General features: G+C 65.0%; 3 protein-coding genes across 5 annotated transcripts; 2 read left to right on the forward strand and 1 right to left on the reverse strand.

Annotated features, from left to right (window-relative positions):
- Nucleotides 1-228: 228 nt before the first annotated feature.
- On the reverse strand, nt 229-4,937 carry LOC142825292 (H-2 class II histocompatibility antigen, E-S beta chain-like). The gene is made up of 6 exons (XM_089771574.1): nt 4,776-4,937; nt 3,561-3,830; nt 2,636-2,917; nt 834-944; nt 484-507; nt 229-391 (listed from the first exon to the last, which is right to left on the reverse strand). Exons 1-6 carry the CDS (start codon nt 4,879-4,881, stop codon nt 378-380), a joined length of 807 nt encoding a protein of 268 aa, XP_089627700.1. The 5' UTR covers nt 4,882-4,937; the 3' UTR covers nt 229-377.
- A 4,907-nt stretch (nt 4,938-9,844) lies between these two features.
- On the forward strand, nt 9,845-11,052 carry LOC149522002 (uncharacterized). Its single transcript, XM_089771581.1, has 2 exons — nt 9,845-10,490; nt 10,745-11,052. Exons 1-2 carry the CDS (start codon nt 10,020-10,022, stop codon nt 10,844-10,846), a joined length of 573 nt encoding a protein of 190 aa, XP_089627707.1. The 5' UTR covers nt 9,845-10,019; the 3' UTR covers nt 10,847-11,052.
- A 4,899-nt stretch (nt 11,053-15,951) lies between these two features.
- On the forward strand, nt 15,952-20,568 carry LOC149522003 (HLA class II histocompatibility antigen, DR alpha chain-like). Of its 3 annotated transcripts, none has more exons than XM_089771571.1 (5): nt 15,952-16,110; nt 17,430-17,687; nt 18,483-18,780; nt 18,963-19,113; nt 19,888-20,568. In XM_089771571.1, exons 1-5 carry the CDS (start codon nt 16,029-16,031, stop codon nt 19,936-19,938), a joined length of 840 nt encoding a protein of 279 aa, XP_089627697.1. In that variant the 5' UTR covers nt 15,952-16,028; the 3' UTR covers nt 19,939-20,568. The 3 variants fall into 3 exon arrangements, with proteins under 3 accessions (XP_089627697.1, XP_089627698.1, XP_089627699.1); XM_089771572.1 differs by having other exon boundaries at nt 18,483-18,764; XM_089771573.1 differs by lacking the exon at nt 19,888-20,568 and having other exon boundaries at nt 18,483-18,764; nt 18,963-19,117.
- The last annotated feature ends 4,319 nt before the right edge of the window (nt 20,569-24,887 follow it).

Consider the following 24,887-nt stretch of genomic DNA (forward strand, 5'->3'; position numbering starts at 1 on the left):
CGGCTCTGTCTGGGTACAGCTCTTTAGTGGGGTGATACGGGGCTGGCCACAGGCGCTGTCTGGGGTGGGGGGTGAGATACGAGGGCACTGGGTGGGGTCCGGCGCTGCTTCCAGTCCATGGCTGGGACGTCTGGCGCAGGGAGGGTGGATCACAGGGGTAGGCGGCCGGGCGCCGGGTCACACTGCAATGGGTGCACGGGGCTGTACCAGGGGCTTGCTGGGACGGGGGCAGGGACGGGTCCCAGGAGGGAGCAGCCAGTGGGGGGGAGCAGATGGCGACATGAAGGGACGAGCTCCGGTTCTGTGTTCTCCAGGCTGGGCGCGGTGCTGGGACAGACAGTCGGACGCTCCTGCCAGGCGGGGTCGGAGGCCTGGGTCTAGCTCAGGAGCCCTGCGGGGAGAGGGGGAGAAATCAGCCCCGGCCGGGCCATGGGCCCAGGGGCAGACGCAGCCGCCTCGCGGATTGAAGGGGGGGGGAGTTACCTGCGGGCTGGGGAACAGGGCGCCCTGAAAAACAGAGAGAGACACGGTCAGAGCCAGGGCAGGGGGAGCCGGTTCCTGGGGTCAGAGCAGGGGGCGGGAAATTGTTCCCCATGGGGCCTTGGCTGGGGGAGGGGAGAGTGGGACCCCCCAGCCTGGCCCTGGGACCCCCACGGCCCTGCTCTGTCCCTGCTCCGGGCCGGGGAAGTTCTGCTCCAGGGGACTAGAAGCTGGGAGGCCCCTGCCCGACTCGGAGCAGCCCCAGGAGAGCTGGGCCCAGATTCCAGTGAGCCCCTGCCAGCACCCACCCCCAGAGACCCCCTGGTGCCCCTCCCCCGCCGGCAGCCCCCCACCTTTCTTGTTCCTCAGGTAGACGACCAGTCCGGGCACCAGGAAGATCAGCCCCAGCACGAAGCCCCCGACGCCCGTCAGCATCTTGCTCCTGGCCGAGTCCGACTGCGCCTCTGGGGGACAGGGACAGGGACGGGCAGCCGGTCAGAGCCAGGGGCCCCCGGGGCCCCTCTGGGCAGGGACCAGCCCCGGCCGGTCAGAGCCAGGGGCCCCGGGTCCCCTCTGGGCAGGGACCAGCCCCGGCCGCTCAGAGCCAGGGACCCCGGGTCCCCTCTGGGCAGGGACCAGCCCCGGCCGGTCAGAGCCAGGGGCCCCGGGTCCCCTCTGGGCAGGGACCAGCCCCGGCCGGTCAGAGCCAGGGGCCCCGGGTCCCCTCTGGGCAGGGACCAGCCCCGGCCGGTCAGAGCCAGGGGCCCTGGGTCCCCTCTGGGCAGGGACCAGCCCCGGCCGGTCAGAGCCAGGGACCCCAGGTCCCCTCTGGGCAGGGACCAGCCCCGGCCGGCCAGAGCCAGGGGCCCCGGGTCCCCTCTGGGCAGGGACCAGCCCCGGCCGGTCAGAGCCAGGGGCCCCGGGTCCCCTCTGGGCAGGGGCCAGCCCCGGCCGGTCAGAGCCAGGGACCCCGGGTCTCACCCCAGTGCATGGCCAGGGGGCGGGGCTGGGACGTGTGGGGCTGGCTGCCCCAGGCTCTTACCCCAGTGCATGGCCAGGGGGTGGGGCTGGGACGTGTGGGGCCAGCTGACCCACGGCCAGGGGGCGGGGCTGTACGTGTGGGGCTGGCTGACCCACGGCCAGGGGGCAGGGCTGTACGTGTGAGGCTGGCTGACCCACGGCCAGGGGGCGGGGCTGTACGTGCGGGGCTGGCTGACCCAGGGCCAGGGGGCGGGGCTCTACGTGTGGGGCTGGCTGACCCACAGCCAGGGGGCGGGGCTGGGACATGTGGGGCTGGCTGAACCACGGCCAGGGGGCGGGGCTGTACGTGTGGGGCTGGCTGACCCACAGCCAGGGGGCGGGGCTGTACGTGTGGGGCTGGCTGACCCACGGCCAGGGGGCGGGGCTGGGATGTGTGGGGCTGGCTGACCCACGGCCAGGGTCGGGGCTGGGATGTGTGGGGCTGGCTGACCCATGGCCAGGGGGCGGGGCTGTACGTGTGGGGCTGGCTGACCCACGGCCAGGGGGCGGGGCTGTACGTGTGGGGCTGGCTGACCCACGGCCAGGGGGCGGGGCTGTACGTGTGTGACTGGCTGACCCACGGCCAGGGGGCGGGGCTGTATGTGTGGGGCTGGCTGACCCACGGCCAGGGGGCGGGGCTGTATGTGTGGGGCTGGCTGACCCACGGCCAGGGGGCGGGGCTGTACGTGTGTGACTGGCTGACCCACGGCCAGGGGGCGGGGCTGTACGTGTGGGGCTGGCTGACCCACGGCCAGGGGGTGGGGCTGTACGTGTGGGGCTGGCTGACCCACGGCCAGGGGGCGGGGCTGTACGTGTGTGACTGGCTGACCCACGGCCAGGGGGCGGGGCTGTATGTGTGGGGCTGGCTGACCCACGGCCAGGGGGCGGGGCTGTATGTGTGGGGCTGGCTGACCCACGGCCAGGGGGCGGGGCTGTACGTGTGTGACTGGCTGACCCACGGCCAGGGGGCGGGGCTGTACGTGTGGGGCTGGCTGACCCACGGCCAGGGGGTGGGGCTGTACGTGTGGGGCTGGCTGACCCACGGCCAGGGGGCGGGGCTGTACGTGTGGGGCTGGCTGACCCACGGCCAGGGGGCGGGGCTGTATGTGTGGGGCCGGCTGCCCCAGGCTCTCACCCCAGCGCACTTCCAGGGGGCCGGGCAGGCTGACGTGCTGCACCCGGCAGGTGTAGACGTCCCCGGCCCGGGGGCTCATCTCCAGCATGAGCAGGATCTGGAAGGTCCAGTCTCCGTTCTGCAGCAGCTCCGTGGACACCACCCCGGTCGTCTGCTCCTGCCCGTTCCTCAGCCACGTCACCTCCACCACGCCGGGGTAGAAGCCCGTCACGGCGCACACCAGCAGGTGGGGGTGGGGCTGGGGGCCCGAGCCCGAGGGGAACACCGTCGCCTGGGGCTGCACTGGGGGGGGGAGGGGTGGTCAGGAAAAGCTCTTGCCCTGGGGAAAGAGCCCAGGCCCCACCCCAGGGGCTGGTCCTCTTCTACCCCTCTGCGGGGCCTGGGCAGCATCTGGCAGAAAGGGCCTGGGAGGAGCCCCCCCCCCCCCACTGCCCTGTGGGACAGAGCCCGGCCCTGTGTGACCCCAGGCCCAGGGTGCTCCAGGCCCAGCTCAGGAAGGGGGCGAGCGGCAGCAGCCTGCTGAGTGGGGGGGGGGTGAGTGGGGTGCTGGGGGGACGCAGGAGCCGGAGAGGAGGGTACTGTGCCCCAGGCAGCACCTGCTGCTCCCGCCAGATCCTGATCCCACCCGCCCTTCCCTCGGGCTGCCGGAGTCTCCCCAGGAGCAGGGAGCGGGGCCGGGGGCTCAGACAAAAGGGGACCAAGGGTGTTGGCCAAAAAAATAAAAGAGGGTCCGGGCGCCTTTAACCCCCCCCCCCCCCCGACGGGCCGGGAGGAGCGTTCCCCCCCCCCCCAGAGAGCGGGACATTGGGGGGGCCTCCCCCGCCCGGCGACCTGCTGCCCTGCCCAGCTGCCCCCCCCGCGCGGGTCGAGCAGATACCGGGGGGGGGGGGGGCAGAGCGCACCCTGTCCCCCCCCCCCCGCTCACCTCTGCGCTCCACGCTGAACGGCTGCACCGCCCGGTAGTTGTTGCGGCAGAACCGCTCCACGTCGGCCTGAAACTGCGCCAGCGTCTCGGGCTCCTTGTTCCACTGCTCGGCGCTCGGCCGGCCCAGCCCCGTGTCCGCCACGAAGCGGTCCAGGTCGCTGTCGAAGTGCAGGAACTGCTGCCGGTCGTAGATGAAGCGGTTCAGGTACCGCACCCGCTCCGTGCCGTTGCTGTACTCACACTCCCCCTTGCTCTGGTACAGGAATCCCGCTGCGGGGGCGGGGGGAGAACCCGGGTCACTCACCCGCTGCCAGCCCCCCGCAGCGGGGCCGGGACTCTCATGCCCTGGGGGCGGGGCTGGATGCTGCTCCCCGGGCTCACGAGCTGTGGGACCGGGTGTGATGCAGCGGGGGGGGGGGGGGGGGGCACACTCCGGGCACCCACTGGTGTCTGTGCGGGCTGGGGTGACCCCTGCTGGCCGGGGTCTGTAGCAGGGCCCAGCGGGGGGGCTGCCGGAGGTCAGGGAGACAGTGACCCAACCCCTCCCTCCGGCTGAGGGCAGGGACAGAACATAGTCTGGGGGTGTGGGGGAAGGGGCAGTTCCTGGCTGGGAAACGTGAAGGGAACAGACTGAGTTGGGGGCTGCGGGTCTGGGGGGGGATGCACCCACCACCCCAAGGGGGCTGAGGCCTCCTGGCCCTGACTCCGGTACCCACGTCCCGTCTGTGCTGGGCCGTGTCCTCGAGAAGCAACAAACCCCCCTGTTCTACCGGCCGGGGGAGTCTTGTCTGGCTGCTGCAGGGGGGCAGGGTCGGGGGATCCCAACGCGCTATCAACAGGGCTCCTGTATCGGTCACAGAACAGACCCACCCTGGTGGCAGGCACAAGCAGAGAGCCATGAACAGGCTCCCCAGGCTCCGGAGTCTGACCCCCCCCCACTCCCTACACCCAGCTTGGCCTGGGACAGGCTCCCCAGACACTGGGCTCTGACCCCCCCCATACACCCAGCCCTGCCGGGGGGAGCCCAGGGGTCACTGGGGTCTGACCCCCCTGTACACCCAGCCCTGCCTCGGGGGGGCCCAGGGGTCGCCGGGGTCTGACCCCCCCCGTACACCCAGCCCTGCCTCGGGGGGGCCCAGGGGTCGCCGGGGTCTGACCCCCCCGTACACCCAGCCCTGCCTGGGGGGCCCAGGGGTCGCTGGGGTCTCTACTCACCTGGGGGCTCCATGCCCTGGGCCAGGGGGGGTCCCAGCAGCGCCAGTGTCACTAGCAGGGCCCCCGCCCAGCGGCTCCCGGCCCCCAGAGTCCCACCCGGCCCCATGGCTGCACCGCAGGGAGAGATCTGGGAAGTGCTGGGCCCCCCCAGCCTGAGCCCGGCTCTGCCCCACTCCCCCCCCCCCCACGGGCCAGGGATTGGGCCCCCGCGCCCAGGGGCCAATCAGCACCGGGGCTGGGCAGCGTCATCAGTTGCCAGGTGGAGCTGCCCCCGGCAGGGCTGGGATTCGTACTTCTCCCTGGCAGGGCAGAGCCGGGTCGGGTCGGGCTGCAGGGATCACCCCAGTATAACCCAATACCACTGTCCATGATCCCTGGGTTATCTGGGGATAGCTGGAGCAGGATCAGCCAGGGCCAGATGGCATGAAGGCAGCTGGGACCAGCTACCCACCAGCCAGCAAAAGGCCTGGGATTCTCCAGCTTGTCCTCCTGGGCTTGAAACACAAGACCCCCGCCACCGCCACTGGGGTATGGGAGAGAGGGGGTGTGACGTAGTGGGGGTACTTGCTGGGCTGTGGTGACCCCTGCTGTCTGGAGCAAGACCCAGCAGGGAAAACCTCGCTAGGCAGAGGTAAGGCCAAACTTGTTGAACCAGTGGCCAGACACCCCCCATGGAGAGGAACAAAGGAAGGTGGAATGCGGCCCTGACTGGGGGGGCAGGGCGGCAAGGGAATTTAGTTAGTTACTGTGGGAGAGCATGGAGGAGAGCCTAGGAGAAGGGGCTGGAGTTTAGGGGCCCAGTCTCCCCCATCTCAAGGGGGCCTGAGGCATCCTAGCCCAGCTCTGGGACCAGACTACATCTGTGCTGTGCTGTATCCTGGAGAGGCAATAAACTTCCTCTATTCCACCGGCTGGTGAAGTCTGTTTGTGCCATTTCGGGGTGCAGGAGACGGGGAACCCCCAACGCGCCGTCACAGGGGGATGGGGAGGGGCAGGTTCCCTGGGGCTCGTCCTGGTGGGCAGAAGCCCTGAGCTCCCACTGCCGTGTGCTGGAGATACTAGATCCCAGAGGAGCCAGTAAACACCAAAGATAAACTCGATCTCTAACTTTCTTATCCACAGAGGAGGAGAGGGAAGCCAGGCAGAGTTACACAGATCCATTCCAAGCAATGGGACGGGTGGCACAGACAAGATAACACCTACACTGAGGACAGTACACAAGGTATTTAACTCCACAGATCTATGCAGACATGTGCCGACTGCCATAAATCACACACCGCGCTGCTCCACCCTTAGCAACTTGCAAATGTCACATAGGAGGTCGTGGCCTCTTCCTTTCCTCATGCAGAAAGGTGTCCACAATTTACCAGTAGGAACGGCCACCAGCTTCTTAATTGCAGTGAGTAAGGTCGTGGGGACCCCTTCCCCTGATTGTGTTCTCCACCTGTATGTATGCCCGCCTTGGCTGTCCTAATCATCTCTGCCAATCGATTCCACATTGGTAATTCTGTGCTGTGCAGGGCACCTATGATGCTCCAGTGTGGAGTACATTCTGCCAGGCAGCGCACTGCTGAAAGGATGAGCGTGGTTAACAGTTTCATGGCTGTGCTCTGTCATTTTTACACGTCAGAACAGAAGTCCCAGTGCCGGGCCGCCTGGCCTGTGTTCTCTTGACGTGGTCTCACTGTGTGGGGCTTAATCTGCATTGTTACGCAAAACAATTCCTGACTCTCACAGCTCCCTATAACCCCGCCTCGCCTGCTGCGTTGGGTGCACCGCACTTGAACCAGGCCTGGGGTTTGCTGTTCAGGGGTCCGAACTGTATTCGGGGCAGACACGATTCTGTCCAGGCTTCCCCACCCCCACCCCCGTGGGTTGGGCAGAGCCCAGCCTGCTGGCACCTGTCCCGGGGCGGCGGAGGGGGCCACAGGGAGGGGCAGAACGCAGGGCACCCAGTGGGTGTTGTAGGAATCTGCTCCCTGTCGGGATAGAGGGCAGAGCCTGTGTCCTCTGACCCCCTGCTCTGGGCCAGCCAGGCCCTACCCTGGGGCCGGGTGGCAGCAGGCACCCCGAAGGGGAAAGGCTCCACCATGCCGTGATGGGGGGCTGTCTGTTTCGCAGCCCTATGTTCGCTCTGGTGTGGTGTTCACGTGTGTCTTGTGGGGTCTGTGGGATCCTACTGTCCCATGCTGCGGTGTAGTGACGCTGGGTGTGGGTGTGTGCCTCAGTTTCCCTGCTCCCTGCAGCACTAGCTGTATGAGGAGGGGGAGGCTGGGCGGGACTCCCTGGGGAAGATTCAGTCTCTCACCTTCCGAGGCCCAGGGGACAGCTCATAGCACCTGGGGCCTGGGAGGAGACCAGTGGGGGAGGCAGGGCAGCCTGGGGCTATGGGGGGTGAGTCAGTCTCCACTGGGTAGGAGGAGGGGAGCAGCCTGGGAGCAGGAAAGGGGAGTTCAGGGCCCGCGGGGCTCAGGCTGCCTGCTCTCGGCGTGTCTGCTAACGTCACCTGGGTCTCTGGGACCCAGTAAATCTACTCTACTGGCTGTCTGAGCGTCCCCTCAGGCTGGGGATGGGGGGCAGGGTCGGGGCTCCCCGCTGCACCTTCACACTGTGTCCCAGGGGCCTCCCCTGGGTGATCCCCAAACCCTGTTCATGGCTGGTGTGACGGCGCGTTGGGGTCCCCCGTCTCCTGCACCCCGAAATGGCACAAACAGACTGCACCAGCCAGTGGAATTGAGGGTGGTTTATTGCTCCTCCAGCACAGCGCAGCACAGATGTAATCTGGTCACAGGAACTGGGGCTAAGAGGTCTCAGTGCCCCCCTTGAGATAGGGGAGTCCCAGCCCCCTCCCCAGCTCCTTCTCCCCTGCCTTCCAGCCAGGAACTAACTCCCCCTCTCCAAACCCTGCCCCCAGCCAGGGCAGCATCCACCTCCCTTTGTTTCTCCCCATGGGGGGTTGGCTGGTTCCACTGGTATGGTACCTTTGCATAATAAGACTATGTAGCACTTTAAAGACTCACAAGATGGTTTATTAGGTGATGAGCTTTCGTGGGCCAGACCCACTTCCTCAGATCAAATAGTGGAAGAAAATAGCCACAACCAGATATACCAAAGGATGCAATTAAAAAAATGAACACATCTGAAAAGGACAAATCACATTGCAGAACAGGAGGGGGATGTGGGGGAAGGAAGGTGAATGCCAGTGAGTTAATGATATTAGAGGTGGGGAAGGGGAAATGTCTGTGAGTTACTCTAATACTATTAACTCAGGGTATGTCTACACTACCCCGCTAGTTCGAACTAGCGGGGTAATGTATGCATACCGCACTTGCTAATGAAGCCCGGGATTTGAATTTCCCGGGCTTCATTAGCATAAGCGGGGAGCCACCATTTTTAAAATCCCGCTGGTTCGAACCCCGTGCAGCGCGGCTACACGGGGCTCGAACTAGGTAGTTCGAACTAGGTACCTATTCCGAACTACCGGTACACCTCGTGAGGTTTTCCCTACTGGGTCTTGCTCCAGACAGCAGGGGTCACCACAGCCCAGCAAGTACCCCCACTACGTCACAGTTCTCCCCCCTCCGAGAGCGAACTGAGCAGGGTCACTCCGCTCGTGACCTGGGGAAGTTCGGGCCCCTCGCTACGGGACAGCGCGTCGGCGATGATGTTGGCGCTCCCCTTGACGTGGGTCACTTCCATGTCGTAGTCCTGCAGGAGCAGGCTCCACCGCAGCAGCTTGGCGTTCGTCCCTTTCATCTGGTGCAGCCAGGTCAGGGGACAGTGGTCGGTGAACACCGTGAAACGCCGGCCAAACAGGTACGGTTGCAGCTTTTGCAGGGCCCACACCATGGCCAGGCGTCCCTCTCTACGGTCGCGTAGCTCCGCTCCCGGGGCAGCAGCTTCCTGCTCAGGTACACGATGGGGTGACGTTCCCCTTTCTCGTCCGCCTGCATCAGCACCGCCCCCAGCCCGGTGTCCGAGGCGTCAGTAAACACGATAAAGGGCTTGTCGAAGTCTGGGTTTACCAACACTGGGGCCTTGGCCAGGGCTCCCTTCAGTGCACAGAGAGCCCTCTGGCACTGCTCCGTCCAGACCACCCTGTCGGGCCTCCCCTTCCTGCACAGCTCTGTGATCGGGGCAGCGATGGAGCTGAAGTTGGGCACAAACCTCCGGTAGTACCCCGCCATCCCAATGAAAGCCTGGACCTGCTTCTTGGTCTGGGGCACAGGCCAGTCCCGGATGGCCTCCACTTTGGCTGGCTCTGGCTTCAAGCAGCCGCTCCCCACCTTATGGCCCAGGTAGGACACTTCGGCCATTCCAACCTTGCACTTCCCAGCCTTTACAGTCAGCCCAGCCTCCCTCAGCCGATCCAGTACCTGGCTGACCTGGGCCACGTGGTCCTCCCAGGACTGGCTGAAGACGCAGATGTCATCGATGTACGCTAGGGCACAGTTCTCCATTCCCCACAGCAGCTGGTCCACCAGGCGCTGGAAGGTGGCCGGCACCCCTTTGAGGCCAAAGGCCAGGACCAGGAACTCATAGAGCCCCAGTGGCGTGATGAAAGCCGATTTCAGTCTGGCCTCCTGGTCTAGCGGCACCTGCCAGTAGCCCTTGGTTAGGTCCAGGGTGGTGAGATAGCGAGCTCCCCCCAGCTTGTCCAGGAGCTCGTCGGGCCTTGGCATTGGGTAGGCGTCGGACACCGTGATGGCGCTGAGCTTCCGGTAGTCCACGCAGAACCGGATCGACCCGTCCTTCTTGGGAACCAGCACCACGGGAGAGGCCCAGGGGCTGGAGGATGGCTGGATCACCCCCAGGGCCAACATGTCCTGGACCTCTCTCTCCAGGTCCTGGGCTGTTTTCCCTGGCTGTGTCTAGACGGCAGGCTTCTTTCGAAAGAGCGCGTCTAGGCTACAATGCGCGGATCAAAAGATCGATCCGCTATTTCGAAAAAGAGCGTCCAGACTGCCGGACGCTCTTTCGAAATTGAAAGCCACCCGGAACTGCTTCTGCCAGGGCATGGGGGCAGCATTTCCTTCCGGGTGCTGCCTGCCTGTCCTTTGCAGAGACGCGTGGTGAGAGGGACACTCCTGAACACCCGTTGCTCTGCTCCTGCAGCTGCCTTTGCTGTCCCTCGAGGAATTTTGCAAGGCATTGCAGTGCTGCTTTGGAGTGCTCAGCTTCCTGGGACACCCCAGCAGCTTTTTTCTTTTGAGGTTTTTCTGCTTGCAGACCCTTATTTGTGGCATGGAGCCAGAGCTGCCCCTGGGCAGGCGATGGCCCCACACCACCATACTGCAGCTGTTGCTGCATCTTCGTGAGACAATCATGAGGCTCCTTCCTGAGCTGGACCCAGACCAGAGGGACGAGGGGTTCCCCCGTCCGGCAGCCACACTGCCCTTGCCTCTGAACTTTTTCGTGGACAGGCGTGTTTGGAGGTTTGACACCAGCTCTGACTGGTGGGACCGGCTCGTGATGGAGATCTGGGATGACCAAGACTGGCTACGGAACTTCCGCATGAGAAAGACCACTTTCCAGGAGCTGTGTACCTGGCTCGCCCCTGCTCTGCAACGGCAAGACACCCACCTGCGGCCCGCCATCCCCCTGGAAAAGAGGGTCGCCATTGCCCTCTGGAAGCTGGCAACCCCCGACAGCTACCACTCCGTGGGACACCAATTTGGCGTGGGGAGATCTACTGTCGGGGCCGTCTTGATGGAGGTAAGTCATTGTCTGGGGACAGTCACAGTTTGGGGTGGGGGGAAGGGAGACTGTCAGGAAGGGCCAAGTCGAGTGGGAGTGGGAGTGGGAGTGGGAGTGGGAGTGGGAGGGAGCTCCTCCACTCACCCTGAATTGGGGGGGGGGTTCTGAGGAGGGGATTCCCGGGCTGTTTGAGAGGGAAGGTGGGCGGTGGGTTCTCCTCCTAAGACATAAGGCACCCCTTCTAACACTTTGTTGTCTGTCTCGTTCTGCAGGTGGTGAGGGCCATCAATTCGGAGCTGCTCAACAGGCTCATCTGTCTACCGGATCTGGACAGCGTCATGGCCGGCTTTGCTGCCCTCGGCTTCCCCAATTGAGGAGGAGCGCTCGATGGGACACACATTGCCATCCGTGCACCGCCCCATCGAGCAGCCCAATTCATCAATCGAAAGGGCTACTTTTCTATGGTCCTCCAGGCCCTGGTTGACCATCGTGGACAGTTTTCGGACATTTGTGTTGGGTGGTCAGGGCGGGCACACGATGCCCGCATCTTCAGAAACTCGTACCTGTACCGGAGGCTTCAGGCAGGAACTTTTCCCCCATCGCCAGTTTGCGGTTGGGGATGTGCACATGCCGGTGTGCATAGTGGCTGATGCCGCCTATCCCCTGATGCCGTGGCTGATGAAGCCCTACACCGGCCACCTGGATGCGAGCAAGGAGCAGTTTAATGCTCGCCTTAACCGGGCTCGCAACCAGGTCGAATGTGCATTTGGACGTTTAAAGGGCAGATTCCGGTGCTTGCTCACACGCCTCGACATGGGGGAGAGCAACATCCCCGAGGTGGTGGCCGCGTGTTGTGTCCTCCATAACCTCGTGGAGAGGAAAGGGGAGGCCTTCCTACCAGGGTGGGGGAGAGCTGCTGATGGCCAGGAGAGGCTCTTTGCCCAGCCCCGGACAGCTGCCATCCGCCAGGCTCACCGGTCTGCAGTTGGCATCCGGGAGGCCCTCCGGGAGCAATTCTCCAGTGGAGGCCACTGAGTGCACTGAGGGGCTTCTGCCTGGGGACTGGGCCCTGGCCCCCAATAGAAGCTTCCCTCCACAACCCATCTCCTGACCCAGTTTGGACACATCACTTACACCAGGGTGTGTTTCAAAATAAAATGTTCTCTTTACTTATTTATAATTTTGTACATATTATCCAACAATGTGGCAAAATAACAAAAAAAATTTTCATTTTTGTTGTTGCCAAACTATATACAATAAACAAACAGTTCCTTTAACCCTTTGTGTGTGCTTAATAAGTGGGGTGATGGGGGTGATTGAAACCTGGAGGGGGGAAGGGGACTGGAAACCTGGAGGGGGGAAGGGGACTGGAAACCTGGAGGGGGGAAGGGGATCAGGTTGAACGGGGCTTGGCAGATTTCCCTTTCCTGCCTGGGCCTCGTGTTTGGGGTGCTCCCCGGCTACGGGATCGGGTGATGTACCTGTCGGTTGGCTGGCTGCTGGGGGGCTCTTGGGACGTGGAAGCCTGGGGGAGAGGAGGGCCAGGGGGAGAGAGGGGCTGGGGAGCTGGGGGGGCTGGGGGAGAGGGAGGTCCAAGGGGGGAAAGGGCTGCTGTTGTGGAAGGGGGGTTTGGTGGGGTGGGGTCATGGGGTGCTGGAGGAGCAGGACCAGGCACAGCAGCAGGCAAGCCGCTGACCTCCCTCAGGGTGGCGTACAGCACCGTGCGCTGCAGGACCAGCTCATTCATGAGCCGATCACGCCACCGCTCCTCTGCCTCCGCCCTCTGTAGCAGGATGGCGTTCTGCTCCTGCACAGCCTCGACGTGCTGCCGGAGGATGTCGGCGTAGACACGCCTGTGTCTGCGGCTCCCATGTCTCCGAGATGGAGATGGAGGTGGGGCTGGGGTGCTGTGGCCCTCTTCCACGGCTGGTCCGGCTGTGGAGGAAAAGAAGAAGACACAATCAGTCCTATAAACTGGACTCTGTAGCACTTAAAATACTAACAGGATGGTTTATTAGGGGATGAGCTTTCCAGGGCCAGACCCACTTCCTCAGATCAGAGTAACACGGCTACATTTCTATCACAATCAGTCCTGTGTGCAACAGCTGTCCAAAAGGGCATGCCCTCTCCCTTGAGACAGGGGAAGCAGACATTCTGAAGGTCACACTGTGTGTGTGTGTGTGTGTGTGTGTGTGTGTGTGTGACCTGGGCATCAGCCTGAGCATGACAGGTTTCCCTTGTGCATCACCCAATGTGCACCCACCCACCTACCTCCCCCCCCCCGGGTGTGACACAAACTCACTGCACTCACCTGCTGCTTCCTCTCCCGCGCCAGATGATGCCTGGGAGGCCTCAGAGGTCTGGGTGACTGGCTCCAGGATGAGGGTCGCCGTCTCCTTGCTGTCCTCCTCCTCTGGGCCCATGTCCCCGTCTCCAGACTGCTGTAGCTCCCGCTCTGGAGCGTCCACCACCGGGTCTGCCAGTCCGGACTGCACGAACCGCCGTGGTGTGCGTGCTTCTGCACTGCCACCCAGGATCTGGTCCAGCTCTGGGTAGTAGGGGCAGTAGTGGGGGGCTGCCCCAGACCGGGAGCTCTCCTCCCTGGCTTTGACGTACCCCTGCCGCAGCTCCTTCACTTTGGAGCGCACCTGGTCCTGGGTGCGGGGGTAGTGGCCCTTCTGGGCCAGGGCTTCAGCCATGCGGCCATAAATTTCGGCGTTTCGCCGCCGGCTTTTGAGGGCCTGTAAGGCCTCCTCCTCTCCCCACAGCTCCAGCAGGTTCTTGATCTCTGCGCCGGACCAGGATGGTGCCCGGCGCTTGGAGCCCTTGGCTGGGTCCCCAGAAGGCTCGGAGGAAGGGCCAGGACGCTCTTGGGGCTGTGACATGCTGCAGCAAGGTCGCCGTGTGCTCTGGCTCCTTGTCTGCAACAAGTGGCTGTGAGGGTGCCTGTCCCTTTAAGGAATGGCTGCAGCCAGGAACCACAGACGTGCAACCCATGGCCCAGATTGTCCACCAGGGCTTGTTCCTGGAGGCCAATAATTTCGAAAGAAAGGGCTCCCCCCGTCCAGATTCACGTTCTTTCGACGGATCTCCCTCGAAAAAGGCGTTCTTCCTCGTGAAACGAGGTTTACCGCCGTCGAAAGAAAAGCCGCGTTCTTTCGAATTAATTTCGAATTAATTTCGAAAGAACGCGGCTTGAGTCTGGATGCAGGGGAAGTTCTTTCTAAAAAAGGCTACTTTTTTCGAAAGAACCCCTGAGTGTGGACACGGCCCCTGTGACCCTGAATGGGGAGCAGCGCACCGGGGGGTGAGTGCCCGTCTGTACCCGGTGGACAGCCAGGTTGGTGAGACCCGGCTTGTTGGAGAACAGCTGCTGGTGGGAGCGCAGCACCTCCCAGATCTCGGCCTGCTGGCCCGGGGTGAGCTAGTCCGAGAGGGAAATTGACTCCAGCGAAGAGTCCTCTCCGGTCCCAGGGAACAGGCCCACCAGGGGGTCCTGCCCCTGCTCCTCCCAGGGCTTACACACGGCCAGCACCAAGTTCTCCCTGTCCCAGTACGGCTTCATCATGTTAACATGATATACCCGCTGGCCGCGCGTCCGGCCCGTCAGCTCCACCACGTAGTTCACCTCGTTCAGCTGCTTAACCACCTTGAAGGGGCCGTCCCAGGCGGCTTGCAGCTTGTTCTTCCGCACGGGGATCAGGACCATCACCTGGTCCCCGGTAGCGTAGGCGCGGGCCCGTGCATTGCGGTCGTACCAGACCTTCTGCTTCCTCTGGGCCCTGCTCAGGTTCTCTCTGGCCAGGCCCATGAGCTCGGCAAGTCTTTCCCGGAATGTCAGGACGTATTCCACGACCGGCTCACCCTCCGGGGAGACCTTCCCCTCCCACTCGTCTTTCAATAAGTCCAGGGGGCCCCTCACTCGCCTCCCATATAACAGCTCGAACGGCGAGAACCCCGTGGACTCCTGGGGCACTTCCCTGTACGCAAACAGCAGGTGGGGTAGGTACTTGTCCCAGTCCTGCGGGTGGTTGTGCATAAAGGTCCGTAGCATCTGCTTCAGAGTCCCATTGAACCTCTCCACCAACCCGTTGGTCTGGGGGTGATACGCCGAGGCCCAGGTGTGTTGCACCCCACTCTTCTCCCACAAGCACCGGAGCAGGGCCGACATGAAGTTGGATCCCTGGTCCGTGAGAACCTCCTGGGGAAACCCCACCCTGCTGAAAATGGTCAGCAGTGCGTCTGCCACCGTGTCTGCCTCGATGGAGGGCAGGGCCACGGCCTCGGGGTAGCGGGTGGCAAAGTCCACCACCACCAGGATGTATTTCTTCCCCGTCCGGGTCGCTCTGCTGAAGGGCCCCACAATATCCATCGCCACCTTCTGGAAAGGCTCCTCTATGATGGGCAGGGGTCTCAATGCAGCTTTCTTCCTGTCTTGGGCCTTCCCCACTCGTTGGCAGGAGTCGCAGGACCGGCAGTACCGCTGGACAGCTGCAAACATCCCCGGCCAATAGAAGTTTTGGAGCAGCCTCAGCCGCGTGCGCCGGATCCCCTGGTGTCCCGAGAACGGGATATCATGGGCCAGGTGTAGCAGCTTGCGGCGATACCTTTGGGGAACCACCAGCTGCCGCTGGAGCTCCATCCACGGGGTGCAGTGCATCCCACTTCTGACACCAGTGTGACGGCGCGTTGTGGGTCCCCCGTCACCTGCACCCCGAAATGGCACAAACAGACTGCACCAGCCAGTGGAATTGAGGGTGGTTTATTGCTCCTCCAGCACAGCGCAGCACAGATGTAATCTGGTTACAGGAACTGGGGCTAAGAGGCCTCAGTGCCCCCCTTGAGATAGGGGGATCCCAGCCCCCTCCCCAGCTCCTTATTCCCTGCTTTCCCGACAGGAACTAACTCCCCTCTTCCAGCCCTGCCCCCCAGCCAGGGCAGCATCCACCTTCCTTTGTTCCTCTCCATGGGGGGTGGCTGGTTCAACAGGTATGGAGTCACCTTTGCATAGTGAGGTTTTCCCTGATGGGTCTTGCTCCAGACAGCAGGGGTCACCACAGCCCAGCAAGTACCCCCACTACGTCACAGCTGGGCTGCACTTAACCCTTATCCCAGCGGAGCTCGGGGGTCACAGGCCCCCCAGCACAGAGCTGTGCCGGCCAGGCCCCCCTGGTGCACACAGCCACACTGCAGAACAGGGTGTGTATGGGCAGAGAAGATGGCACCCCCTACCCCTGCCCCTGCCCCTTCCCCGCCCCCAGTAAAGCTGCCCCCACCTGGGCTGCTGGGTGGAGCCGCCCTCCTGTGGGCCCCACTGCGCAGCCCCGGAGCCAGGATCTCTCCATCTGCTCGGTGCGGGGCCGGGCGCTGCGGCTTTGCCCGGTAACAGCCTGGTCGGTGCAGGGATTCCTGTCATTGGGCGCGGGCCCCGGGGCCGGGCTCCCCTGGCCAATGACGGGCGCTGCCCCCCCAGCTCTGCCCTACCCCCCCCACAGGGTGTGACATGTGGCCCCCAGCGCAGCCGGCCCCACACCCAGCCCGGTGCCGGGAGAGGAGATGGGCGCGGGACGGGGCGGCCCCATGGCCCAGCTGGCCCTGCTCACCCTGCTGGCCCTGCCGGGCACCAGGGCAGTGAAAGGTACGAACAGGGTTTGGGGTGCGGGGGGGGGGGGTTCACCCAGCCCATGGCAGGGAGGGGGAGTGGAGGCTGGCACAGGGGGGCAGGGGGACTCTGGGGGGCGGACTGTCCTCGGTGAGTGGTGGCAGGTTCCCCGCACTGCTGTCACTCTGAGATCCGGCCGGGCGAGCGGGGATCAGGGAGGATTCCCCGTCCCAGGGCAGTGGATCTCCACGGGGTACACGCACCTCTGGGGTTCACCCACAGTCCCTGGGGCACCCCCCCCCGGACGCTGGCCTGGGTTTCCCACAGGCTGCCTGGAAAGCGCCAGCCCGTCAGTGCCGTGAGGTACCACGGTGACTTGTGCACCCTGCTCTGTGCACGGGAACCCCAGTGCAGGGTCCCTAAGGCTGCGCCCGGGCGCTGCGCGGGGCCAGGGACCGTGTGTGAGACGCGCCTGGGCTTAGCCCCGGGACTGCAGACCAGTCGCGTTTCCTCGGTGGAACGGGGGCGAATGCACCAGCCGGCTCAGGTTTCGGTCCCTGGGAGTGAGGCACAGACGAGTCACAGGCGAGAGAAACCGTTCACCGACCCGGGACCTCACTGGGACTTCCATTGCTGAGGCTCCATGGTGCCCCACGCTGGGGGGGGGTCCCCCTCTGCCCCTGGCAGCTGCAATCTGCACCGTGATCGGACTCCAAAAAATGAGGCACCCCAGCTGCTCCCCTGAGGTGCCCCCCCGTGTGCGAGGCTCTCGCCTGTTGCTGGCCCTGCCTGGCCCCCCGGGTGCCAGAGTCCCACAGGCCCTGGGGCTGGAGCAGGAACAGCGGGGAGGTCTCAGGGGGCTGCAGACTCTGGGACTCCCCTGATCTCTGAGACAGACCCACAGCCCAGCCCCCAAACAGGGGAACAGTCTGGAAACGGAGGGGAGCTGCTGGATAAGATGCAGGTGCCCAACTCCCTTGGGCCCTGGGACATCCCAGCCTCAGCCCTGAGCCAGACCCCTCCGCAATGTGTCTGACCCCCCAATGTCTCTGGCTGGGGAGTCCCTCAGTGAGTGGCCCTGTCCTCTGCTTGGCTGGGAGCCCTGCAGAGAACTAACGAGCTGGGGGAAGGAGGGGAAGACAGTGTGTATGGGGGGGGGGTGCTGTCCCCTCCCAGGCAGGGCTGACCCTTGTTCCTAGCCTGATACCGGGGTTGCTGGGCTCCCTGCCACTGCTCACCCTTCACCCCGGCGAGTCCCAGCGCCAGTGTTACTGCTGGGGGGGGGAGCTGGGCCCCAGGGAGGTGCTCAGAGCCCTGCCCCCGGGCTGGCGCTGCTGACACCCGTCTCCCCGCAGTGGAGCACACGCACGTCCAGGCGGATTTCTACCTGCGCATGGAGCGGCCCCAGCAGGAGTCGGGGCAGTTCATGTTTGGGTTCGACCAGGACGAGATCCTGCACGTGGACCTGGCCAGGACGGAGAACATCTGGCGCCTGCCCGACTTCGGCAAGTTCGCCAGCTATGAGGCGCAGGGAGCCCTGGGCGCCATCGCAGTAGACAAACAGAACCTGGATAACGCGATGAAGATGTCCAACTACACACGGGCCCAGAACGGTACCGCACAGGGGCCGGCCCCTCCCTGCCAGCGTCCCCCCCGGGAACCCCTCCCGGCTCACCGGGGACCCTCCCACCTCTCACGGGCCCAGGACCAGCCCCCACCCGACTGCGCGTCCCCCCCCCCAGCCCTGGAGGGAGCCAGGAGCCAGCGGGGGCCACGGCCCAGGTTGCCAGGTGGCCGGTGTTGACCCGACCAGTCGGGTATTTTGTGTTTTTTTTCCTGGCCAGGAGGTGGAAATACCGGACAGTCTGGGTCAACACCGGACCCCTGGCATCGCAGCACACTCAGCATCCGGGCCCAGCCCCCTCTGCCGGGGAACTGTCTGGCCCGGAGCAGGGAGACAGGCGGGGCGGCCCGTCCATAGAGATGAACTAGGCAGTCGCCGAGGGTGCCAAGTTAAACCGGGCGCCAGATGGTGGCGCAGTATCATTGAGGGGTTGGGAGGTGGGGGGGCCGATTACAGGGGTCGCTACTCTAGGGCAGCCTGTCAGGAGAGGCAGTGCCCAGCCCCCCCCCCCGTTCTTAAAGGGGCCATGCTGGGTTTATTCATTCATTTATTTATTGTGCTTAACTCTCAGGATAGGAGAGGTTGTTTTTTTTTCTCAACAGAATTTTTTCCTGAATGTTTTTTTTTTTGGGGGGGGGGGGGGTGTTCAGTACTTTTGGTTAAATCATCTGGCAACCCTACAGGGAGCTGGCACCCCAGTGGTGGGGAGAGACCCCAAGCTAGGGACTGCGCACCTGGGACTGGCTGGGACAGGCTGTGGGACCCACTCCCCCTCTCTCCCCAGTGCCCCCGGAGGTGACCGTGTTCCCCAAGGCCCACGTGGAGCTGGGGGAGCCCAACGTCCTGATCTGCTTTGCCGACAAGTTCTCCCCACCCGCGCTCAGCGTGACGTGGCTGAGGAACGGGCAGGAGGTGGCCGAGGGCGTCTACGAGACCGACTTCTACCCCCGCCCGGACCACGCCTTCCGCAAGTTCTCCTACCTGCCCTTCCTGCCCCGCCAGGGCGACTACTACGACTGCCGGGTGCAGCACTGGGGGCTTCCCGAGCCCTTCACCAAGCACTGGGGTACGGCCAGGCCCGGGTATCCGCTGGGCAGGGCTGGGAGCCAGGCAGCTGGGGTCTCTGTATGGTGCTTGGACGGGAGTGGGGACCAGTGGTTAGAGCAGGGGGGCTGGGAGCCAGGGCACCTGGGGTCCCTCCCTGTTTTGGGGGTCTAAGGCTGGAACAGCCCCCCCCTCACTCCATGCCCCTCCCCCCCCGCAGAAGCCCAGGTGCCCACCCCGGTGCCCGAGACCACAGAGACCCTGGTGTGCGCCCTGGGCCTGGCCGTGGGCATCGTGGGCATCGTCGCGGGAACCGTCCTCATCATCAAGGGCATGAAGATGAACGCGGCCCGGAACCCGCGGGGACCCCTGTGAGTAGCCGCTGCCGGGGGGGGGGCCAGTCGCACCCACAGTCCCTGGGCACCCAGCACCCCCCACTGTGCCCCCCAGCACCCCCAGCCCCTGGGCACCCGGCACCCCCCGCTGTGCCCCCACAGCCCCCCCCAGCCCCTGGGCACCCGGCACCCCCCACTGTGCCCCCCCAGCTCCCCACAGCCCCTGGGCACCCAGCACCCCCCACTGTGCCCCCCCAGCCCCCCACAGCCCCTGGGCACCCGGCACCCCCCACTGTGCCCCCCCAGCCCCCCACAGCCCCTGGGCACCCGGCACCCCCCACTGTGCCCCCCAGCCCCCCACAGCCCCTGGGCACCCGGCACCCCCCACTGTGCCCCCCCAGCTCCTGGGCACCCAGCACCCCCCCACTGTTCCCCCCAGCCACCCCCAGCCCCTGGGCACCCGGCACCCCCCCACTGTGCCCCCCCAGCCACCCACAGCCCCTGGGCACCCAGCACCCCCCACTGTGACCCCCCCAGATACCCCCAGCCCCTGGGCAACCGGCACCCAGCACCCACAGCCCCTGGGCACCCAGCACCCCCCACTGTGCCCCCCCAGACACCCCCAGCCCCTGGGCACCCGGCACCCCCCACTGTGCCCCCCCAGACGCCCCCAGCCCCTGGGCACCCGGCACCCCCCACTGTGCTCCCCATCTAGCACAGCTCCTCATCCACTGAGCCCCCTGCAGTATCAGGACTCTTGCTGGGGCAGCCCAGGCTGCTGGTCACTGACTGACCCTCTTTGCCTTCCAGGTAAACGCCGGGAGGAGCCGGGCCCCGAATCCTTCTCAGGGGCCTTTGTGAGACCCCTCGCCCCCGCCAGCCCTGCCCCCGCGTCCTGCCCCCCCCACTGGTGCCAGATGCTGTAGCCCCCCCCAGAACTCCCCAGGGAGCCGGCCCCTTGGGCTGCCCCTGCCGGGCTTGGGTGGCTGCCCAGGGAGAGGGCTGCTGCCCCCTGGGGCTGGCAATGGGGGTCGCCCCTTGTCGGGGGCAGTGCCCATGGGGCTGATCCGACCCCCATTGCCCCCACAGGCCGGGACAGTTTCTTGACGCTTGTAGGTGCTAAATTGTGCCCTGAGCTTGGCCCCTGTTGGCCAAGAGGTTTCTGTCAGTCACCCCAAGTGAAGCTCCCCCCCCCCAGCCATTACCCAGCAGGCCTTGGGCCAGTCCAGGTCAGCAGGGTCCTGTGGGGCAGGATCGGGCCCATGGGTGGGGGAGGGGCGGGAACTCCAGCGCCAGGGCCCAGCTGACGTCCCCGTTGTGCCCACGTGCGGCTCCCACGGGTCCAGCGCTGCTGAGCCCAGATGCCCTGGGGGGGGGGTCAGTGTGGGAAGGCCCCTGTACAGCCCCCCTCCCTGCCCTGTGCCCCAGGTGTGTCCCCCGCCCGGCCCCCACCCTGCAGCTTTGCTCCCCGCAATAAAGGGGCTTTGGGGACGTTTCCAGCCTTGGATCCTGATTCACAATCGGTCCCGTCTGCGCCGTCCCCACGGCAACCGGAGTCACTCGGCCCAGCCCGGCCTGTCCCCAGCACCGCGTTATAACGGGAGTCAGGGGAGTTTGGTGGGAGGAGGGAGGGAGGAAGCCAGGATACCTGGGGCAGTGGGGTGCAGTGGTTATAGCAGGGACACTGGGGCAGTGGGGTGCAGTGGGGTGCAGTGGTTTTAGCACAGACCTGGGGCAGTGGGGTGCAGTGATTATAGCAGGGAGTGGGGTGCAGTGGTTATAGCAGGGGGGCTGGGGCAGTGGGGTGCAGTGGTTATAGCAGGGGGGCTGGGGCAGTGGGGTGCAGTGGGGTGCAGTGGTTATAGCACAGAGCTGGGGCAGTGGGGTGCAGTGATTATAGCAGGGAGTGGGGTGCAGTGGTTATAGCACAGAGCTGGGGCAGTGGGGAGCAGTGATTATAGCAGGGAGCTGGGGGAGTGGGGTGCAGTGGTTATAGCAGGGAGCCTGGGGCAGTGGGGTGCAGTGGTTATAGCAGGGGGGCTGGATCAGTGGGGTGCAGTGGTTATAGCAGGGGGGCTGGATCAGTGGGGTGCAGTGGTTATAGCAGGGGTGCTGGGGGAGTGGGGTGCAGTGGTTATAGCAGGGAGCCTGGGGCAGTGGGGTGCAGTGGTTATAGCAGGGGGGCTGGATCAGTGGGGTGCAGTGGTTATAGCAGGGGGGCTGGATCAGTGGGGTGCAGTGGTTATAGCAGGGGTGCTGGGGGAGTGGGGTGCAGTGGTTATAGCAGGGGGCTCTGGGGCAGTGGGGTGCAGTGGTTATAGCAGGGAGCCTGGGACAGTGGGGTGCAGTGGTTATAGCAGGGGGGCTGGGGCAGTGGGGTGCAGTGGTTATAGCAGGAGGCTGGGGCAGTGGGGTGCAGTGGTAATAGCATGGGGCTCTGGGGCAGTGGGGTGTAGTGGTTATAGCAGGAGGCTGGGGCAGTGGGGTGCAGTGGTAATAGCATGGGGCTCTGGGGCAGTGGGGTGCAGTGGTTATAGCAGGAGGCTGGGGCAGTGGGGTGCAGTGGTAATAGCATGGGGCTCTGGGGCAGTGGGGTGCAGTGGTTATAGCAGGGAGCTGGGACAGTGGGGTGCAGTGGTTATAGCAGGAGGCTGGGGGCCCTAGTTCCAGTTCTTACACTTGGTGCAAGGCCTCGCTCTGTGTTAGAAACACCTTCCCGTGCCTCAGTTTCCCCTCGTGTGGAATGCGGCTGTTCCCCCCGGGGCAGTGGTGGGGCCCTGGGGCTGGGGGCTGGTCGGGGAAGCGCCGTGAGCTCGTTCTCTGGCCGGGGGCCCTGGGGCGCGGGGGGGCTCGTGGGCAGGCTCCCCGGGATGAACCCCGCGGGGCGGGCGGCGGAGAGACCCTGGCCGGACTGTGTGGCAGGGACCCACCCCCCAGGCTGGGGTCGGGGGCTGGAGGGGCGGTTCCTTCTCCCCCCCCATAGGGCACCGAGACCCCAGCCCAGACCGGACCCCCCTGCTCCTGGCTCAGGCTGGGAGACCCCCCCCTCCCCCGCAGCCATTGGCTGCCCGGACCAGCAGGTAAAACTTTGAACCAACCGCACCGGCCCACTGGGCTCTGGATCCGCCCCCCCGGCCATTCCCATTGGCTGCGGGAGTTGGCACCGACCCAGTGCGCTGGGCTCCTGCCGGCTGGGGGTACAGGGGGGCGGCTGGGGGGGGTTTCTAGTGGGGTCTCAGTGTCTGCAGATGGCGCCGAGCTGGGAGGGAGTTGCTGGTGGGTCTGAGTGTCTCTGCAGGTGGCACCGAGCCGGGGGGTGCAGTGGGGTTGGGGGGGATGGGCCGGGTCAGTTCGCTCCCACCCAGCGTGTTTCAGGGGGCCACGGGCCTGGCTGGCCGCTGGGGACCAAGACAGGGCTGTGGAGAGGAGCTGGGGGTCACGGGGGGGGGGGGGGGAGGGAGCTGCACCCGGCAGGCAGGGACCAAGGCCAGACACAACCCGAGGGCCCAGGGCCAGGCTGTGGCTATGGGGAGAACCTGGCCTGTGACCCCCCCACCCAGCCCTGGCCCCGCCCTGCAGAACGGACACGGATAAGTCGATGGGTTCAGAGCAAAGATTTCAGAGCCGCCTTTGGGGGGGAGGGATCCAATCTCCCCGTTTCTCCAGGGGAAGGTCCAGGGGATCCTGACCCCGCTCTGCAGGTGCCCCCTTGAGGTGCAGATTTCTGGGATCAGGGGGCTCTGAGGCACCGAGAGCCGGCGGCTGGGAGTATCTGGGAGATGAACTCAGGCTGGAAGAAGGCGCAAAGGATCCCTCCCCCATTGGAACTGCAGAGCCGGCTGCTCCCCAAACCCAGCCACGGTCCTGGGCATGGACCAGCACAAGCCGAGCGTGTGTCTGGGGAGCCCCACCCACAGACAGGACCCCACCCACAGCCCCTGGCAGCGCCCAGGCCGAGACCTTTTAAGAACACCGGGCGGGCGGCTGGGATGTGCAAGCACGGAGCTGGGAGGGGATGAGAAAGGGGAAGCGAATGGCAAGGAATATAAATGGTAAGGAATAACGCAGGCAGCTGCTAAGGGAAGCTAAAGGACAATAATAAAACATCTGAAAAGCACCGTGGGAGCAAACATCCCCCTGGGTCAGGCGCAGGCCCAGCCCCAGATGCTGCTGGTAAAACTGGGGAGCAACTAAGGCTGAAATGCCCCACGGCCCTTCCTGGCTGTGTGGGGAGGGAGGCAGCAGGCTGGGGCTGTCCCTGCTGATGCCGTGGGGGAACCAGAGGTTCAGGAACAGTTGCTAAAATCAGACACGCTCACACCCACCGTCCTGGATCACTGACACCCAAGAGTGCTAAAGGAACTGGCCGAGGGGTGACACGTCTGAATACAGCCCTGTGCTGGGCCGGCCGGCGGGCACCAGGGACACAGATCAGCCCGGCAGGATGGGGATTGGCAGGGAAGCCACAACCCAGAGTGGGGTTCAGGGGGGCTCTGTGGCTCCCTGCCCCCGATGGGAGCTCTGCTGTAGCCGGCCAGGTCCCAGGGTCTTGAGGGGCGGGGGGGGGAGGGGGATGGGAGGTCAGAGCTTTGACTGGACCCACTTCTGTGAGTGTCCAACCCGAGATCGTGAGTGGCCCAGAGCTTGTCACCCCTCCCCCTCTCCCAGCAGAGAGTTATCCCTTCCCCTCCCCCCAGCACAGTGTCACTCCCCCCCCCCCCCAGAATTCTCAGGGCTTTTCCCAGGAAGCTTCCACTCCGCCTTGAACTCAAGTAACCCCCCAGCCCGGCCAATCAGGGCCCAGCTCTGGGCCGTGTCATCGGTCTCCGGCAGATTCCGGCCGGGCCAGGCTGCAGGGGCAGGTTGGGCTGAGCGGGGCTGTGGGGGAAGGGGGGAGGCTGGGGGCAGGGGCACCCCACAGAGTCACCCCCCCCCAGCAGGGAGCTGACTCCAGGCGCCCTCTATCCCGGGGAGCTTTGCACAGACTGGAATTGGGCCCAGCGCATGTGGGTGAGACACAGCAGTGGGGGGGGGGGGGCAAAGCCTGAACTGCCCCCACCCGGGTCCCGCTGACCTCCCGCCCCAGGGCCCAGCTCACCCCAGGGCAGCCAGGGGAGCCCTGCACATGGGGACTGGGAGCCCTGGGCCAGATCCTATTCCTCCTCTGCAAGGCTGGTGGGTTGGGGGAGGGGCTGGGAGCCCGGACTCCTGGGTTCAGGTCCCCCCTCCTGTGGGCGCTGGGTCCCCCCTCCCTGCTCGGGGGCCGATCTCCAATTGGCTGGTCGCCTTTGGCTCCTGCAGGAGCCCTGATCCCAGCTGGGTTCAGGACAGCCCCGACCCTGGGACCGGGGGCGCTGGCGGCCTAAGGGTCTGTCTACACTGCCCCGCTAGCTCGAACTAGGGGGGTTAATGCAGGCAACCGGAGTTGCAAATGAAGCGGGATTTGAATTTCCCGGGCTCCATTTGCATCTTGCCGGGCGCCGCCATTTTTAAATGCCCGCTAGTTCGGACTCCGTGTCCGTGGCTACACGCAGCACGGACTAGGTAGTTCGGACCAGGCTTTCTATTCCCAACTACCGGTACTCCTCCCTACATAGAGAACTGGAGCCGGGGGGAGGCGAAGGAATCGGGTTAGTTGAAAAGGAGACGACCGAGGGGGACATGGGAGCAGTTTAAGTATTTAAAGGGTGTCTGTGACAGTGTGGGGGGGGGGGGGCTGTCCACGCTGGTGGCCCCCGGCCCACTCTGGCTGGGTGGTCACTGGTGCTGTGTTGGGCTGTGGGTGACCCCTGCTGGCTGGTGTCTGTGTG

This window comes from Pelodiscus sinensis, chromosome 19 (genome assembly GCF_052426305.1).
Source record: "Pelodiscus sinensis isolate ZL-2025 chromosome 19, ASM5242630v1, whole genome shotgun sequence".
In the NCBI taxonomy this organism is placed as follows: Eukaryota; Metazoa; Chordata; order Testudines; family Trionychidae; genus Pelodiscus; species Pelodiscus sinensis.

What these genes read in the sequence shown, in the direction of transcription:
- LOC142825292 (XM_089771574.1), bottom strand. Translation starts at nt 4,881, where the DNA reads ATGGGGCCGGGTGGGACTCTGGGGGCCGGGAGCCGCTGGGCGGGGGCC. An exon ending in CCCCCTGGAAGTGCGCTGGG is followed by an intron (nt 945 to 2,635) that starts GTGAGAGCCTGG and finishes CCTGTCCCCCAG; the next exon opens with AGGCGCAGTCGGACTCGGCC. An exon ending in CTACCTGAGGAACAAGAAAG is followed by an intron (nt 508 to 833) that starts GTGGGGGGCTGC and finishes TCTGTTTTTCAG; the next exon opens with GGCGCCCTGTTCCCCAGCCC.
- LOC149522002 (XM_089771581.1), top strand. Translation starts at nt 10,020, where the DNA reads ATGGAGCCAGAGCTGCCCCTGGGCAGGCGATGGCCCCACACCACCATA. An exon ending in TCGGGGCCGTCTTGATGGAG is followed by an intron (nt 10,491 to 10,744) that starts GTAAGTCATTGT and finishes CTCGTTCTGCAG; the next exon opens with GTGGTGAGGGCCATCAATTC.
- LOC149522003 (XM_089771571.1), top strand. Translation starts at nt 16,029, where the DNA reads ATGGGCGCGGGACGGGGCGGCCCCATGGCCCAGCTGGCCCTGCTCACC. An exon ending in CTACACACGGGCCCAGAACG is followed by an intron (nt 17,688 to 18,482) that starts GTACCGCACAGG and finishes CTCTCTCCCCAG; the next exon opens with TGCCCCCGGAGGTGACCGTG. An exon ending in CGGAACCCGCGGGGACCCCT is followed by an intron (nt 19,114 to 19,887) that starts GTGAGTAGCCGC and finishes TTTGCCTTCCAG; the next exon opens with GTAAACGCCGGGAGGAGCCG.